The sequence below is a fragment of the Capricornis sumatraensis genome, chromosome 5, assembly GCF_032405125.1.
Source record: "Capricornis sumatraensis isolate serow.1 chromosome 5, serow.2, whole genome shotgun sequence".
NCBI classification, from domain to species: domain Eukaryota; kingdom Metazoa; phylum Chordata; class Mammalia; order Artiodactyla; family Bovidae; genus Capricornis; species Capricornis sumatraensis.
The window spans coordinates 116,403,721-116,422,311 of record NC_091073.1 but is presented as its reverse complement, the minus strand read 5'-3'; the positions used below and the strand labels follow the sequence as shown (position 1 = coordinate 116,422,311).

The 18,591-nt window shown below is 52.1% G+C and overlaps 1 protein-coding gene across 1 annotated transcript; it reads right to left on the bottom strand.

The window, feature by feature from the left end:
* Nucleotides 1-430: 430 nt before the first annotated feature.
* On the bottom strand, nucleotides 431-14,435 carry ZNF783 (zinc finger protein 783). The gene is made up of 6 exons (XM_068973383.1): nucleotides 14,412-14,435; nucleotides 10,643-11,044; nucleotides 10,432-10,558; nucleotides 10,139-10,267; nucleotides 4,757-4,885; nucleotides 431-1,824 (listed from the first exon to the last, which is right to left on the bottom strand). Exons 1-6 carry the CDS (start codon nucleotides 14,433-14,435, stop codon nucleotides 1,001-1,003), a joined length of 1,635 nt encoding a protein of 544 aa, XP_068829484.1. The 3' UTR covers nucleotides 431-1,000.
* Between the last annotated feature and the right edge of the window lie 4,156 nt (nucleotides 14,436-18,591).

Here is an 18,591-nt window from a genome sequence, read left to right as displayed (position 1 = left end):
AGGCTGGTGGTGGCTAAAAGTTTCACCTAGATCTCTTGGCCTAACTCTGCCATGAGCCCCAAGTTCTAGAAGACATTCCATCCTTTAACATGACAAGTCAGGCCTGGCAAACCCACAGTCCACGCTGGGTCACCAGCCTCACTCTGAGTAGGACCTTTCCCTAGGGGAAGGACTTCCTGGGCCCATGGTGCACCTGACCCACCCACACCCCCCCCCCCCCCCCCAGGTATCAGGTGGGTCCATGGAGCGTGCACACCCATGAACACTGAGACCCTGGGGGAAATGTCATCCACTCCAGGCTTTAGCTCCCCCCAGTCTCAGCTGATTACCAGAGTTAATCACGGATGCGAACACCCACTGAGGAAAGAACGGGAAATACTGGGAATCACTCTGGGCCAAGCACACACATCTAGGAAGACACCTGGTTTCCAGGGCAGCAGCCGAGGCTCAACCATCAGCAGGGATCCCCAGCTGGTCTGCACAGTGCCTCTGCCATCCCCACACAAGGAGGCGGCAGGCTAATTCCTGTCCCTCAGGAGATCTTGGTCCCCTTTACAACCACACACAATACTTAACAAAAGCCCTTAGAAAAACTATTAAAAAAGAAGTTTCAAAATAATAGTAACAAATTCAAATTTCCAGCGCCTCTTCTACAGGCTTTCTGTCCACTCTGCTGTTTGTCTTGTTGACAGAGAAACCCCACGCCCTCAATGCCCCTATCACCCTGGCTCTCGTGTCCCTCCATGCTACTAGTCAAAGGCCCCCACCAAAGTGTGGAGTCCCCTAAGCCTTAATGGAGCCGTTATAAGTCAGGAATGTAGCAAAGGCAGCAAAAAGTGACAAGGAACTGAGGCATCTGGTCACCCCTATACACTCTCAACATAAAGGCCACTGCTTCCCATTTGAATAAAGGTGGGGAGGCGGGGGGCGGGAATCTCTTCTGAGCCATCCGAGAAGGAACCAGCGTCAGGCACGGGTTGACACTGCAGGCTCGTGTTGGTCAGCCTTCCTCCGAGCGGCTGGGCCGGGGCCGGGGCAGGCTCCCGAGGAGAGTGGGGGGCCCGGGGCAGGGCGGGCCCACCTGGCCCCGGGCGTGCGTCTGCATGTGCATCGCTAGGTGGTGGTTGCGGTTGAAGGCCCGGCCGCACTGAGGACACCGGTAGGGCCGCTCGCCCGTGTGGATGCGCTGGTGCCGGAAGAGGTCGGAGGGCCGGCGGAAGGCCTTGCCGCAGTAGGGGCAGGTGGGCCAGCCCTGGCTGTTGCCCGTGTGCAGGCGCTGGTGCAGCAGCAGGCTCTTCCGCTGCTGGAAGAAGCGCAGGCACTCGCTGCAGTGGTACACCTTGGCTGTCGCCGGCCTCCGCCCCACGAAGGGCCGGCGGCCCTCGCGCTCCTCGGGGAGCCAGCGGATGACCGGGCCAGGCACCACCACCTCCCCCGGCTCCAGTGCCGAGTGCGCGTCCCCCCACCCGGTGGGCGAGCCGCCCCGGGCCTCCCGGTGCTCCTCCTCCACGTGGCTTCGCTGGTGAATGGTGAGGTTGATCTTCAGGCGGAAGCTCTGGCCGCAGTCAGGGCAGGGGAAGGCCCGCTCCCGCCGACGCGGGAGGACACGGGGCGGCTGGGCCCCAGCCCCCGTGGGCCGGGGGTCCCCCGCTCGCGCCCGGGGGATGCCCCCCGCATGAAGCCGGCCAGAACCCCCAGTCCTGCTCCTGGGCCCTTTGGGGATTCCACACGCGGCCTGGCTCGGGGACGCCCCGGGGAAGGGCGGCTCTGGCGTCATCTCGTCCTCGGATGGTGCTTCCGTCTTGATAACCACAGCATCACCCCCTGGCAAATGGAGTCTGCGTTGATGTCAGGGCGGGGTGTTGATCTCTGCCACCCCGACCCAAGCCGGGATCCGGACACACCAGCCCGGCCCACACCGCCTTCCCTGAGCCCCTGCTCCAGAGTTCTCATGCCTGGGGCAGGGAAACCACGCTGCAAAACCAGGAGCCCAGGCCAGGGCTCAGAGCAGGGGACACAGATGGATGGAAAATGAAGAGGAGACAAAGACAGGCCCATATCCTCAACCCTGAGACATGCTGGCTTCACGGGACCCTCCAAAGTTCTGAAGACTTTAGCTCTGATCTATGACAATGAGCGCTGCAGGCCTCATAGCCCCTAGACTGTAAGAGGCTTCATGCCTGGAGCTGGCGAGTGACTCTGCCGGGTCAGAGCTACTGGGCCACATGGCAAATCCACACCAACTGTCCACCGCCTGCCCCACAGCGTGCTCTCAGGTGACAGAAAGCAGGCACGAGGCCCGGCTTCCAGGCTGGGCCTCAGGGTGGGTCCCCCTGACTCTGAAGGCAGCGACGGGTGGTCTCAGCCCCAGCTCGCAGGGGTCGCCATGGCCGGGGCGGGGGGGTGGGGGGGCAGGCCCTGGCCTCAGTCCTGCCTGGAGCCCTGTGTTCTCCCACATCCTCCATCTGCTGCTCCTCCGGCTTCCTCTGGAGCCAGCCCCCAACCACACTCTTCTCTGACCGACCCCCACCCCCACACCAGCATCCGCCAGCCTTACCTGCCAGACCACAGAGTCGGCTCCCCGGTGACAGCGAACCTGGACCCCTGCCTATGAGAACGAATACCTCCACCCTCAACAGGCAACTTCCAAGGTTCAGGACAGGAGTGATTCCATTGTCGCTGAAGCCTGAGCTTAAACCACAAGCTGGGAGACCACTGAGGATGAGAGCTGTTAACTGGTAAGCCCCCAGGGCAGCACCCGACAGCAAGACTGTGGGTTCTCTGCTCACGGCTCACCTAGGAGTCCTCACAGATAACTCATGGCAGAACCTCATTTCTACGTTAGAAACGACCCACTGTTTTTAACTTAGTCCTCCAGCTACAGAATCATTAAGAGTCTAAGAATTATCTAAACTTTGAGGTAAAAAACCTTGTTGCACTGAATAGGCTGCCATGGTATCCTCGGGCTTAGGAACCAGTGAGGGTCTCAGGCCCTCTTCTCTGAAGAGGCAAACCTGCCAGGTCTCTTCATCTGAGGCCACCCACAACCGCACGGGGGACCCAGATCACGCACGTGCCTCCCCCAAAGCCGGAACCCGGGTGGAATGGGGGCAGGCTGGATCCCTTTCTATTGGGCCAGAATAGGCAATAATCGCTTTACTTTTTCCTGCTTATCAGGTTGTAAGGCCAGTTCACAGAATATGCACAGACTCTCAGCAGGAAGAACTAATTTCAATCACAGGCCTCCACACTCAAACTGTTAAGACGTGAGAGGCGGTCCAGCTGGGCTGTGTCACAGGGCGGCCGTGAGGTGGCCTCTGCCACCTGACTGCCCCCTGGCAGCTCGCGGCTTGTCTGCAAGCAACACCTTCCCAGCCAGAGCAGACAGCGATGGGGAAAAACCGGACCACAGGTGACCGGGGTCCTCAGAGCCCCAGGAAGTAATACTTGGGGGTGAGGGAGGTGCCCTCCAGAGGAAAGCCCTCCCCAGGTCCATCATGCAAGCCCACACCCACTCCCAGAGGGGCCCCGAGGTCTCCCGAGGCCCCGCTGAGGCCATGGGGCCTCCTCCCTTCACTCACCTGGCCCCAAGCTGGGCAGGATGTCCCTGGGAGGGCAGGTTGGTGACTCCCCATCTGAAGAGTCTTCCTCCCGTTTAACTGAAGACAGAATGCTGACGCCGGCTGGGGGCCCTGTGAGAGGGAGTCCTGTGAAGGCCTTTCCCGGCCGCCGGCCCCAGAAGGAGACACAGCCATCCCCCAGCAGGCCCAGGACGTGCTCCAGCTCCAGGGCCAGGAAGAGGAAGCGCCACGTTCTGTCCCAAGGGTGGTGGCTCCCCACCTCCAGCCCCCCAACCTCTGCCTCCAAGGTGAGAGGGGTGCGGCAAAGGCCATACCCCCAGCTCCCACGCAGGTGGTGCTAACACCTGGCCCCTAAGCTTCAGGAGGCCTCCCTGATGGGCCTCAAAAGGACAGAGGGTTTGGGGAGGCCCCAGGGCCCAGAGCCAGAGCAGGGACAATAAGAAAGTCTAGTCCTCTGACACACTGGCTGGGAAGGACGGACACAGGGAATGGTGGGGTGCCACCCATATTCAGAGGGGCCCATAGCCAGTGGGGAAGAAGCACAGAAGTAAACGGACAGAAAGCGCCCCAGAGACTGAATGGGCAGGCTGGCAGGGAGGGGGATCACCAAGTTAGCAAAAGAGCAGTCTGGAGACAGAAAACAAGGCTCTGGGTTATCTGCTAGGTGCTCTCTGGATTATAAGCCGTTTTTGTGACAGGACGGGCAAGAATGTTCCTCTAAACAAAAGCACAGAACACTGGGAGGGGTGACTGGAGCCACAGAGGCCCCAGAGACCTTCCGAAGGAGGACACTCACTGAGGGCCGCACAGGCTGGCACCGTGCCAGACACACAAGTCGTACTGCTCCGCTGACCTGATGGTCCTCACTCCCTGCAGAGGCCCCACGCCCCACTCCTGTGCCCTTCTTCACTCTAGCCAAACTGGTGTATCTGGCCCCCAACATACCTGAGGAACTCACACCATTGCTCAGGCTGTGTTCTCCTGCCGAAAACACCCTATGTTCCCAGCAAAATCCACCTCTAAGACCCAGCTTGGGGCCGTTTCCTGGGAAGCCTGTCCGGCGCAGAGCAGCCTGGCCGCCCCCAGCCGTCTCTCCCACCCTCGAGCTGCAGCGCCTCTTCTCAGTTCCGCTTGTCAGGCCCCGCTGGCACAGCCTCCCAGCGGCCCTCACTCACCAGCGCCCGGTTCTGGCGGGGTCACCCTTGCTTCCCAGTCTCGCTGGTGCTCCAGGGCCTGACCTTCTTTCGGCTCCTCCTGGGCAGGGCTGACCGGGCTGGGGATCTGCTCTGGGCATGGAGGAAGGCCTGGGGAATGCAAATCAGTGCCACTAAGGGCGACGCAGAGGTCTCCCAGGACTCTGGGGAGCGGCTGACTGCAGTCACCTGGCCATGGGGTATGACAATGAAGTGAACCTCACTGATCGTCTAGGAACTAGATTCCAGGCTAAAGAGGAAAAGAAATGGTACATATAGTATGTTACGGTATCCGACAGTACCGTGACACACAGGACCAAAGATCTGGCTTTTTTTAGGGAGTCCTGGCTCGAGACAGTTTAATAGCAGTTCCCAAACCCAAGTCCTCCAGCAGGCTGGTGTATAAAGATCCCCTGCGGAGCACCCCCCAAGATTCCCCTCAGTTAGTTCTAGGTGGGCCTAGAAAGTATGCATTTTTTAAAAAAGTTTCTAAGTGGAAGAGACATGAATATTTCACAGAATGAAAAATTAAAATGGCCCATAAACAAAACTATACCAGTACCATAGCTAGACAGACACTACGAGAAAATTACAGACCAATATTCTTTACGAACATTGATGCAAAAACCCTGAACAAGATGCCAGCAACCTGAATTGGACAGCACGATAAAAAGATTAAATAGCACAACCAAGTGGAAATTTATTCCTGGAATGCAAGGATGGTTCAACATGTGAAACTAGATCAATGGAATATACCACACTGAGAATGATGGGGAGAAAAAAAAATAAACATATGATTATCTCAGTTAATGCAGAAAAAGTATCTGACAAAATCCAATACCCTTTTATGAAAAAAAATCACTCCAAAAATTAAGAATAGAAAGAAACTACCTCAATATAATAAAAGTCTTAATAAGGCAAAAATTCAAACAATATGCTATGACATAGATGAACCTTGATGATGTTATGCTAAGTGAAATAAGCCAGTCATACAAACACAAATACTTTATGATTCCACTTACATGAAGTGCTTACTTAGAGAACTCAAGTTCAAAGGGACAGAAAGGAGAATTGTGGTGGCCAGGGGCTGACAAAGGGGGAGAGTCACTGTTTGATGGAGCAGAATTCCAGTCTGACGAGACGAAAGGAGTAAGAGATGAATGTTGGTGATGGTTGCACAACATGTGAATGTATTTAGTATCACTGAACTGTACACTTACAGTCAATATGGTTAATCTTATGTTATACGCATTTGATTAAAGTGAGAAAAAAAATAAAGTGCTGATACACAGTACAATACAGATGAACCTTGAGAACATTATAAATGAAAGAAGACAGACGTGGAAGATCATGTATTATATGATTCTACTTATAGGAAATGTCCAGAATCAGCCAATCTATAGAATCAGAAAGCCGGTTTGTTGTTGCTAGGACTAGGGGGCTTGGAAGGGGTTCAGGTGATAGCTGAAAGATACAGGGCTTGTTTCTGAGGTGACAAAAAATGTGATAAAATGGACTGTGGCTGCACTTATCTATGACTATTCTAGGAACCACTGAAAGTGCAAGTGAAAGGGGGCTTCCCTCATAGCTCAGTTGGTGAAGAATCCACCTGCAATGCAGGAGACCCCGGTTCGATTCCTGTGTCAGGAAGATCCACTGGAGAAGGGATAGGCTACCCATGCTAGTATTCTTGGGCTTCCCTAGTGGCTCAGATGGTAACGAATCTGCCTGCAATGCTGGAGACCTGGGTCCAATCCCTGGGTTGGGAAGATCCCTTGGAGAAGGGAAAGGCTACCCACTCCAATATTCTGGCCTGGAGAATTTGAGTCAGACGCGACTTTCTCTTTCCCTTTTACTGAACTGTATGCTTTAAATAGGTGAACTGTATAGTCTGTGAATTATTTCTAAAAAAATCTATCTTTTTAAACTACACTGAAATACGGAGAAGGCAATGGCACCCCACTCCAGTTCTCTTGCCTGGAAAATCCCATGGATGGAGGAGCCTGGTGGGTTGCAGTCCATGGGATCGCAAAGAGTCAGACACGACTGAGCGACTTCACTTTCACTTTTCACTTTCATGCATTGGAGAAGGAAATGGCAACCCACTCCAGTGTTCTTGCCTGGAGAATCCCAGGGACAGGGGAGCCTGGTGGGCTGCCGTCTATGGGGTTGCACAGAGTCGGACACGACTGAAGCAACTTAGCAGCAGCAGCAGCGCACTGAAATATTCCTTACCTATCACGCAGACTAAAATCCTACGAGTATGACCACATTCCCTAGTGGCAAGGCTGTGGGGAAAGAGGCCCTCTTTCACAACACTGATGGGAATGTAAATGATACATCTTGTGTGTCTGAATGCCACTGAAGTTACATCAAAATGACCTATAGGTCAACTTGAAGGGGTTCCCAAGAGCCAAGAATGGGACAATGTAAGCATGAAAATAATGGTTGCAAAGGACTGCATGTATAAAACATTCACCTACAAAGTTATAAAATAAAAAAAGGAAGAAAGAAAAGCCCAAGTATTGGCCACCATTGGAGACTTCTAAGGAAGCAACTCTTCATTTCGAAAATTGATGACAAGAGATATTTAAGCAGCTAACCTGCCTTTTCTGTACAGACTATATTTCAAGGTAATTAAAAGAGCTGGTTAGGGAAATTATTCTTTATAAAAGAATTTCAGCTACTAGGTGCTGACGCCCGCATGCTCAGCCATGTCTGACTCTTTGTGACCCCCTGGAATGTAGTCTACTCAGCTCCTCTGTCCATGGACTTTTCCAGGCAAGAATGCTGAAGTGGGTTGCCATTTCCTCTTTCAGGGGATCTTCCTAACGCAGGGATTGAACTTGCGTCTCTTGCACCTTCTGCATTGGCAGGTGGATTCTTTACCACTGCACCACCTGGGAAGCCCTCAGTTCAGTTCAGTCACTCAGTCGTCTCTGACTCTCTGCGACCCCATGGACTGCAGCAGGGCAGGGCACCTAACAGGGAAGCCCTATTAGGCGCCAAAGTAATGACCAAATTTCACCATTTTACAACCCCTAATTCAGTAATGAATCCAGGCAAGTCTTCAATGGCCATTAAACTCCTTAGGTGAAAAGTTGATGGGGAATTTTATAATAGAAAGATAAAGCTGATAATCACAAAAAGAAAGGCAACTGAGTGAGACATGAAACTACAAGACTCCAAGCAGAAAACACAGGCAGTAAGCTCCTTGACATCAGTTTTGGCAAAGATTTTTTTGGGATTCAATATAAAAAAAGGGACATCAAACTAAATATAAACAAGGGGAAATACATCAAACTAAAAAGCTTCTACATAGAAAAGGGACCATCAACAAAATGAAAATGCAACCTACTGAATGAAAGAAAATATTTGCAAATCATTCACCTGATAAGGGGTTAAGATCCAAAATACATAAAGAACTCACACAACTCAATAGCAAAACAAAAATTCAATTAACATTTGAAGATCTGAGTATCTGAACAGACATTTCCCAAAGAAGATGTACAGATGGGCAGTAGGCACATGAAAAGATGCAAAACATCACTAACCATCAGGGAAATGCAAATCAAAACCACAATGAGACATCACCTTACATGTCAGAATAGCTATTTTCAAAAAGACCAGAAATGACAAGGATATGCAGAAAAGGAAAACTCTGTGCTCTGTTGTTGGGGATGTAAAATGTCTCAGCAACAAGGGAAAACAGTATAGGGATTCTTCAAAAAATTAAAAATAGAACTACCATAAGATCCAGCGATGTAGGTATTTTTCCAAAGAAAACAAAAACTAATTCAAAAAGATATCTGCACACCAATGTTCACTGCACACTGCGGCATTCTTTACAATAGCTAAAATATGAAAATAACTTAAGGGTACCGATAGAAGAAGGCTGAGCGCCGAAGAATTGATGCTTTTGAACTGTGGTGTTGGAGAAGACTCTTGAGAGTCCTTTGGACTGCAAGGAGATCCAACCAGTCCATTCTGAAGGAGATCAACCCTGGGATTTCTTTGGAAGGAATGATGCTAAAGCTGAAACTCCAGTACTTTGGCCACCTCATGAGAAGAGTTGACTCATTAGAAAAAACTCTGATGCCGGGAGTGATTGGGGGCAGGAGGAGAAGGGGACGACCGAGGATGAGATGGCTGGATGGCATCACGGACTTGATGGACGTGAGTCTGAGTGAACTCCAGGAGATGGTGATGGACAGGGAGGCCTGGCGTGCTGTGATTCATGGGGTCGCAAAGAGTCGGACACAACTGAGCGACTGAAGTGAACTGAACTGAACCAATAGATGAACGGATAAAGAAAGTGTGGTGTGTATCTATGTGTGTGTGTATGTATGTATGTATATACATATATAAATATAATGGAATATTATTCAGCCATAAAAAAGAATGAAATCCTGTCATTTGCAACAAACTTTAGGGTATTTTGCTAAGTGAAATAGGTCAGACAGAGAAAGCGATCTCACTCATACATGGAATCTATTAAAAACAAACAAAGATGGAGTAGGAAATGGTAACCCATTCCAATATTCTTGCCTGGAAAATTCCATGGACAGAGGAGCTCGGCAAGCTACAGTCCATGGGATCACAAAGAGTCAGCCAGGACCGAGCACATCAGCACGTACCATGAACTAAAATGGTTGTTTCCTTTTGTATTCCTACCAGAAGAGTTTGGGACTTCCAAGTCTTCCATATCCTCGCCAGTATGTTTAGTCTTTTAAAATTTTTGAACTTTTTAATAAATGTATAGCAGTAGGAGAAAAAACAAAAAAAAACAAAGAGGGGCTTCCCTGGTGGTCCAGTGGTCAAGAATCTGCCTGCCAATGCAGGAGACACAGACATACGGGAAGGATCCCTGGTCCAGAAAGATCCCACAGGCCACAGAGCAACTAAGCCCCTGCATCACAACCACTGAGGCAGCACTCTATAGAGTCTGTGAGCTGCAACTACCGAGCCCACCTGCCCCGACTACTGCGCCCATGCTCCCCAGAGCCCGTGCTCCTCGATAAGAGAAACCACCGCATTGGGAAGCCCATCCGCGGAAACTAGAGAGCAGCCCCCTCCTGCTGCAACTGGAGAAAGCCCACATGTAGGAGCAAAGACCCAGCGAAGCCAAAACTTAATAAATAAATCTTTAAACAACAAACAAAGACAAGATCACAGATACAGAGAATAGGTTGGGGGGTGCCAGAGGTGAGGGGCAGGGGGTAGGTAAAACAGGTGACGGCAGCCAGAGCGTGGCCTACCCTGAGATAAGGAGCCTGCGCTCCTTCCTGGCCTCGCAGTGTGGGAAGTGCAGGAGGGCGGGGACACGCATGCACTGTCCCCAGCCCCGGCCACGCCCCCACTCACCTGCACCTGGCCTCCTGGGGCACGCTTCCTCTCTCTCGTTCCCTTCCTCCCGGCCCCACGGGCCTTCAGGACAAGGTTCCTCTCCCCTCTCCATCCGGGTGAGGATGTCTGGTTTGGAGATGGCATAATCTGCGTGCAGAGTAGAGAGAGAGCTGGGGTCAAGACTGGACACCCACCACCCAGGTGCCCAGAGACGCAGTGACACCTGGAGGAACAGAAACCAAAGCTGAGACTCAGCCTGCAGGAGGCCCATCTGTGGGCAGGGGCCCCGAGCACCATCTGGACAGCCTTACCCAGGGAGACCAGCATCTCGTAGTTGCCCCTCATCACGTGCTTGTACAGCTCCTTCTGCCACTCGTCCAGCTTGCCCCACTCCGGCTCAGAGAAATACACGGCCACGTCATCAAAGGTCACGGGCACCTGGAACCACAGGGTCATCAGGCTCACCCGCACACTGATGGGCAGGGGCCGCAGGCTGTCCCACCCCTGGTGCCCAGGGCTTACCCTGGGGGCCTCGCCCTTGCTGCCCGGGGGCAGCCGCAGGATCCAGAAGTTCCTGTTCCTCAGCAGGTTCTCCACGTTCTCCAGCCGCCTCTGCAGCAGCCCGTACTCCTGCAGCAGGGTCCCCAGCATGGCCCACTTGCCCTCCAGCTGGTTCCCGAACTCCACGGCCGTCTTCTCGCAGTCAGCCAGCTTTTTCTCGGCTGTTCCCGTCCGCCCCTCCAGAGTCAGCAGGCGGGTCAGGCAGGAATCCACCTTCTTTTCCAAGGCCTGGATGGCGGCCACCACCGTCCACAGTGTGATCTCCGTGGAGTAGAGATAGGAATTCTTCTCAGCGGCGGGCTGGGGTGATGGAGAAGGAATCGAAGGCCTTTCATCCCCTGTTAGTTTGTCCCTCTCTGGAGCCTGTCCAGCAAGAGCAAGGGGAGATATGATCACAATTATCCAGTGAGATGTCCATCTCAAAGAGAAACCTCAGAATGGCACCTTCCCAGGTGAAGCCCCACCTGGGAACCTGAGGACCCAGCAGGAAGTGGAGGAGAGGGAGGAGCAGGGGGGATATCCACCTTCAAGGAGAGGCTAGACCAGGGTGTTAGCAAGTGGGAATCAGGAGGAAAAGCATCTGTCACCTAGCACAGGTGACTTCCCTTCCTGGTCTTGGTCTCCTCTGCTGACACTCAGAAGCTAGGTGGCAGTGGTACTACTCACAAGCTGGCTGAGCTCTGCAAAGCTTGTTATGCATTTCAACTCCAACCCCACATCTGTAAAATGGGGTAATAATAATACCTACATGATGGGATTGCGAGAATTAATGATACTGGTGTAGTAAACACTTAACATGACGATGTCCAATGTGGCAAACAATAAACGTGAGCCCTGTGTTGTTGACAACGAGGAGGATGTTGAGCTGACGGTGGGTCCAACTCAGGGGTGCAGTAAGTCGTTCACATGGCCTTTCTGCTCCACGCTGTTCATTACATTGTCCTTCAGCGTCTTGGGGGCTTCCCTGATAGTTCAGTTGGTAAAGAATCTGCCTACAATGCAGGAGACCCCGGTTTGATTCCTGGGTCAGAAAGATCCACTGGAGGAGGGCATGGCAACCCACCCCAGTCTTCTTGGGCTTCCCTTGTGGCTCTGCTGTAAAGAATCTGCCCGCAGTGCGGGAGACCTGAGTTTGATCCCTGGGTTGGGAAGATCCCCTGAAGAAAGGAATGGCTACCCACCAACTCAATGGACATGAGTTTGAGTAAGCTCCGGGAGTTGATGATGGACAGGGAAGCCTGGTGTGCTGCAGTCCATGGGGTCACAAAGAGTCGGACACGATTGAGCAACTGAAGTGAACTCAATGTCTTGGAAAAGGGCTTCTGAAGTACCTCAGCTGACCTCAGGGCCTGATGACCAGGCCTCAGCCCAGTTCGTCTCGCTAAAAGCCTTGCTGGACAGAGGGACCACTTCAGCCCTTCACTGTACTCATCCCCATGGTCAGATCACCATCAAGGCCTAACTGCGCATCTTCTAAAAGTATCTCAAGTCCACCCTTTTCTCTCCTACTCTGCCATGACTAGTCCAAGCCCCAGTCACCTTTGCCCGGAACCGCTGCTACTCTGCCCGGTTGGTTTCCCCAGTTCACCCTTCTTCCCTCGCAATCAATTTTCCACAAGCTGACCAGTAATCTTTTAAATACAGACTAGAGCATTTTAGTCCCCTGACTGATAGCTTCCTGGTGTACCCAGAATAAAATCGAAACGTCTTATCCCAGCCTACCTCCTTGACTTTATATCCTCCTGGGTGCTAACTACAGGCCAGCTCCCCTAGCCTCTTGGGATTCTTATGATGTACCTGGCTCTCTCCTCTCCGTTTGCCTGAGCGCTTCCCTCACCCCTCTTTACGCCTGGCTCCCTCTTCTTTGAGACTCCAGCTTAAACACTGCCTCACAGAGACCTTCACCAAGGACACATCTAAACTAGGACCCCTGCTGGCCCTTCCTGTTACGGCTTGTGTTGTTTCCCATGAGAACATAAGATCCATGAGGACATCAGCTCCATGAAGGTATGTATTATTCACCGCTGTATTCCCAGCTTCTAAAAGAGTGCCTCATTCACAGCAGATGCTCAGTAAATGCCTACTGAGTGAATGAGTGAGTGACTAAACAATTAAACAGTCATTCAATATCAATGACTAAACACCTGTCAACAGTCAGTACCATGGGGATGCAGAAAAAAATTATGCAGTTCTTCCTTGTGCTGGAGAAAAGTTATGTACCTAGACAGTCAAATTAACAGTGTGATACCAGGGGCTAATGAAAGCTGAGGGCAAGTCTATCCTGTTGGGTGAATGTTTTGGGGATCTCAGGTTGCTGCAAGAGAGCAGAAGGAGAGAGGTGGATGAGAAGGACCAGGAAAAGTGCTGAGAAAGTGGTCCTGGGCTAAGTGGGAGTTGAAGATGACACCTGTAGCCCCAGGGAAAGGCCTTGCTGGGGGCTTCCCCCAGGGAGCAGGGCTGTAAGTCCCAAGAAGGCCCATCCTCTTTTTTGCCCTTGCACTCAGAGAGCCCTTAAAAACACACACACACACCAAACTCACCAAAGAGGAAAGAAAAAGAAAGTAAAAGTGAAGTCACGTCTGACTCTTTGTGAGGCCATGGACTCAGGGGTTGAACCCAGGTCTCCCAAATTGTAGGCAGACACTTTACCATCTGAGCCACCAGGGAAGTCTTCCTTAAGGAAAGAAAACTTCCTCCTTAAAAAGTATCCAAAATAATCAGCATCTAGAAAAATCAAGGCTTCAAAAACCTTGTTATGATGTATTAATAATGGTAGATACGGGTTGATGTCGCAGTGGTAAGGAACCTGCCTGCCAACGCAGGAAACCCAAGAGAGGCTGGCGCCGATCCCTGCATAAGGAAGAGCCCCTGGAGAAGGAAATGGCAACCCACTCCAGTATTCTTGCCTGGAGAACCCCATGGACAGAGGAGCCTGGTGGGCTACAGTCCACGGGGTCACAAAGAGTCCGAGACGACTGAGAGACTCAGCACGCTTGCACGGTGGATTGAGCTCTTCACAAATGTTTTTCTACTATGTCCAAAAAAAAAGGCTAAAAGGTTATTTTCTCCAAACTGGACACACTGTATATTATCAGCCAACATTCCAGTATCTGCTAATCTTTCATGAACCACAACAAAAAACAAAAACACCCGCCTACAATCCCTGCAGCAAACAGCACTCAACACCTTCTCTCAGCTGTCAGCGCACGTGTGCACCCGAGAGGGGACCCAACTCCGGAGCCCCGGGTGGGCGTCAGGCTCTGGCCTCGACTCGGTGTGCAACTTTGGGCGCGTCCCCTCCCCTCCCGCCCAGCCTCAGACCTCGGTCGTCAGAACCGATGGGGCCGGAGTGCCTGTCCACCCCCTCACCCCGCCCCACCCCCCGGCCTGTCTCCGGGCCGCCGGGCCTCCAGGCCTCCAGTGAGACAATGGACGGGAGGAGACCGCCACTCGGTTCCAAGACGAGGGCTTGTCATCTTCAGTGTGACCGCAAAGTCCGGCCGCTCCCCCGACGTCGGGGCCGCCCACCCGCCGCGCACGGCCTGGCGTTTGGGCCGCCCAAGTCCCGGCCGGGACGAGGGCAGCCGGGCGGCCCGAGCGGGCCGGACGCGCGGGCGCGGGGCGGAGGCGGCGGAGAGGAGGCCGCGCCGCGGGCCGCCGCCCGACCGAGACCCTCGCGGGTCCATGCGGAGGCCCGGCGCGGCTGGGCGTCCGCGCGCGGGGCGCTTACCGGGGCGGGCGCCGCTTCGGCCATGGCTGCCCGCGTCCCTCGCTCCGCGGCTCTCCTCCCGGGAGCCGGCGCGGCGCAGCGGCGGAGGCGGAGCGGAGCCGCCCAGCCTCGGAGCTCCTGCCGGGGAGGCCGCGAGCTGCGTCCGAGCCACGTGCCCCGCCGACCCTTTAAACAAGAGCTGCGCTCGCGGCCGGGCCAGAGGCCGCGCGCAGCGCCCCCTGCAGCCCGAAGGACCGCACTCCCGCGGCCTTCGGTGTTCACCAGCCCCGGGCGGCCGCGGGGGTCCCGCCGGGCGTGGGGGGAGCCGGCTGCCTGCCCTCGCCTGGGCCGCGAGAGTGGGCGCCGGGGCCGCACGCGCCGCGGGGCCCACCGGCCGGGCTTCAGTCGGGCGAAGCCGACCCTCGCGCCCGGGCCGAGCGGGGTGCTTGGGGGGTGGCGGCTGGAATCCAGCCAGTGAGCTAACAAAGGAAACGCGTTGGAAACTTCGAGGTTTGGGGGTAAGACGCTCAGTCATCGCCGGGTGACCTCAACTGTGTATGCCCTTGATCTGCCGTTTTAACACCTCTAATGTTAGTTTGGGTATACATTTTGCGCGGGGAAAGCCAAGGTGGGGTGGGAGGGATCGGTAAGTATTTTTAAACTTTTATTAGTTTTCCGGAATAACGAAAACTGCATTTCGTTAAATAAACCAACCCTGCTTCCTTCGTTCCCTCTGGGGATCCAGGGTCTCCTCCGCCTTCCCTGGGGTCCGTCTTCCCAGCAGGTACGCGGCTGGAAGGCCCGCTCTGCCACATCCAGTTGCCACTCGCCTGTCAGCTACCAGCTGGGGGGGTCCTCTGGACCGGGAGGACTAAATCCACCACTAACTCAGGCCCTGAGGCATTTGGAATAAACGACTCAATCTGGGACCTACTTTCCCCTCATCTGCAACCCACAGAGCTTACTCTGGAAAACCTCTTAATCACCGAATGTAAACTTAAATGGGCTTCCCAGGTGGCTCAGTGGTAAAAAAAAAACCCGTCTGCAAAACAGGAGTCTCGGGTTCCATCCCTGGGTCGGGAAGATCCCTTGGAGGAGGGCATACCCCACTCCCGTATTCTTGCCCGGAAAAGCCCAAGGACAGAGGAGCCTGGTGGGGTTGCAGAGTGGAACATGACTGAGCCTGCGCTCATGTGCATACACCTAGAGCGAAATACGCTTTACTTCCCTGGTGGTCCGGTGGCTAAGACTCCGCCCTTCCAATGCAGAGGGTGTGCATTCGATCCCTGCTTGGAGAACTAAGGTGCAGGGCAGCCAGAAAATAAAATATGCTGTATACAGTTTAAGCTTCTGCATTTCACAACAATCTCACTCTGTCCGACAATCCTGGAAACTCTTCCGGGTTTGGAAGCGTTAGACATCAGTCTGCAGTTTTGTTTCTTTATGTTTTCTTTTTTTTCTCTTGGGAGGGAGGGAGAAGATGATTAGGCCGTATATCTGATCCAAGCAAAAGTGAGGTCAGCTAACATAGTAGGAACACAAATAAATTGATACCGTCTTCAGGTCAGGTTCACCCCTAGAATCTGGGACAAGGTTAGGAAGTATTACTTTAAGGTAACAAGAAATCAAATCTATATATGGCATGGTTCATCCTGGGAATCCTTGTTGAAATAACCTGATCTAAGACAGTTGGCAAACAAAAGAGCGCCCCTCAGGTCTCAGCAGGGGTCAGGCAGTGTATTAAGGATTAAAAATTTCTTATAATTTTATAAGTTGTGATCTCATAAAATAAGAGTTAATGTCCAAGGCAAACAGAAAGAGTCTGGAAAATGGATGGGAGAGGAAGATGTTAGAATTTCACAAGCTTTGCCCCGGGAAGAGTGCTCTCATTTTTTGACAGCTGGTCGGAGTTTTTTAGAAAAGAGTTTCCGTAATCAGTATTCAAGTTTTAGTATCCTGATCTCCTGGAGTGCTTATTAAAATACAGATTGCTGGGCAGGAGTCTCAGAATTTCCAGGTCTGAGGCTGGAGTGGGTGGGGCAGGGGCGCATACAAAATTTTGTTTCTGTTTGCCATGAGATGTTGATTCTACTGTTGAGTGATCACACTGCCGTGCCCATTAGCTCCCAAAGCTGCCTCCCGTTCCCAGGCTCTGATTTTATAAACATATTAAACAAAAAATACAAAAACGTGATAACATCATGTGGTTTCCTGAGCAGACCAGCCTGGGTGTCAGGCCAGGAGCAGCTCTAATACAAATTAAGATGGGGGTACTCTTTCTGCCCCCTTCTGATGCCTATGTCAGAAGCTTTCTCTATCTCCTTTATACTTTAATAAAACTTTATTACACAAAAGCTCTGAGCGATCAAGCCTCGTCTCTGGCCCCGGATTGAATTCTTCTCCTCCGGGGGCCAAGAATCCCGGTGTCGTGATTCAACAACAAACTTTCATCTTGGGGGCTCGTCCGGGATCCTTCAGGACAAGATGGGAGCTAACAATTCCAGCCTCACTCCTTTGAACTGTATCCTGAAAAACTGGGATAGACTTGATCCCCAGGGCTTAAAGAAGGCACACCTGGTCCTCCTATGTGATACTGCATGGCCAAGGTAAGAATGTAAAGAAAACTTTAAAGAATATTATCAAAAGGTGTGAGATTTGTCAGAAAAATAACCCAAAGACTGAAAAGCTAGCAAAATCTGGATTACAACGAAGTGGGAAGTATCCTGGAGAGGACTGGGAAATTGATTTTACTCACATGCCAAAAGCTAATGGATATTCTTGCTTACATGTTTGGGTAGATACTTTTACTGGATGGATTGAGGCTTTTCTCTGTTGAAGTGAACAGGCTAAGGAGGTTATAAAGATTCTCTTCATCAGTGGAAGGCTTCCCGTGGTGGACATCTCCACTTCAAGGAAAGGACTTTCTCCAAGTCTGTGAATACCTTTGACAACAATCACATGCGATGCCTCTTCATCTGATGACATCTACCAACCCTAAAATGGACTGGTGCAACACTTTGTACTTAAACTATGGACATAATGTGACTTTTAATTTTGATTTTCACTTGTTTTTGCTATTTGCTCCCTGCATCTGTAATTGCATAACTGGATTTGTTTCTAGCCGCATGAAAACTTTTAAGTTACAAATGGTTGCTCAAACTCCTGCTACTGCTGCAACTTTCTCCAACTACTATTTGGGGCCCCTGGATCAGATATCCTCAATATGAGGATTAGGAGAATATGTTGCCTCGCCAATTTAGGGACAATGCCCCTTCTCAGCTCGGAAGCAGTTATGGAAGGAGAGTGACACCCCTTTTCCCTAGGCAACAATTCTTCTAAAAGAAAAAGGGGGGAATGAGACAGTCATTTCCTAGGCAGGTTGATAAGAAGTCTAGGGGTCCCCAAGGAGAGAGGGGTCTGGGATTCTCAAGGAGGAAGAAAGGACAAACTCTTTTTCCTTCTCTACATTCCTTAGGGTTATAGAACAACACTGTATTCTGCCTGAGGACAGTATCTGGACTAAACCTTCTGGCTAATTCTGTTATTTTAAAATGTAAATTATGGGAGTAGGTCTGGTGAGGTCTTTACAACCTCCAGACATTCTTTGGATTCACTGGAGAGTGTATAGCTTCATTGCTAACACTAACAAGGGGGTACTCTTTCTGCCCCCTTCTGATGCCTATGTCAGAAGCTTTCTCTATCTCCTTTATACTTTAATAAAACTTTATTACACACACACAAAAATTAAGATGATGTGCATCCTTAGTCATTAATCTTTCTCTTGTGGATTTGCTCCTTTCTGGAGCAGGTCTCCAGGGCCTGAGTACCTCTGGGTGAGCCGACAACACTGATTTCCACAGTAGAGGCACAGACCCTGGAGGGATGGGGTGACTCCACTCAGGTGCAGGCCACTCTAGCACAGTCAACCATCGGCCTCTGCGGCAGAAGGTAGGCTTGTCAGAGGTTGAGGGCCACTCAAACAATACCTAGGGTCATGTAGGGTGAGGGAAGTGTCCAGGTACTCTAATGCTAGTGACCCCACCACCGCATCCTGCACCAGGAGATGGGGCAGAGAATTCCCATGCCCCCTACCTTTAGATTGGGAAGTGGACACCCCCCTCTAAAGTGGCAAGAGGGGCTCTTCCGCCGCCATTTTAAATCCAGCTCCATACAACGCTCCGCCGCCACTGCGGCCGCGACT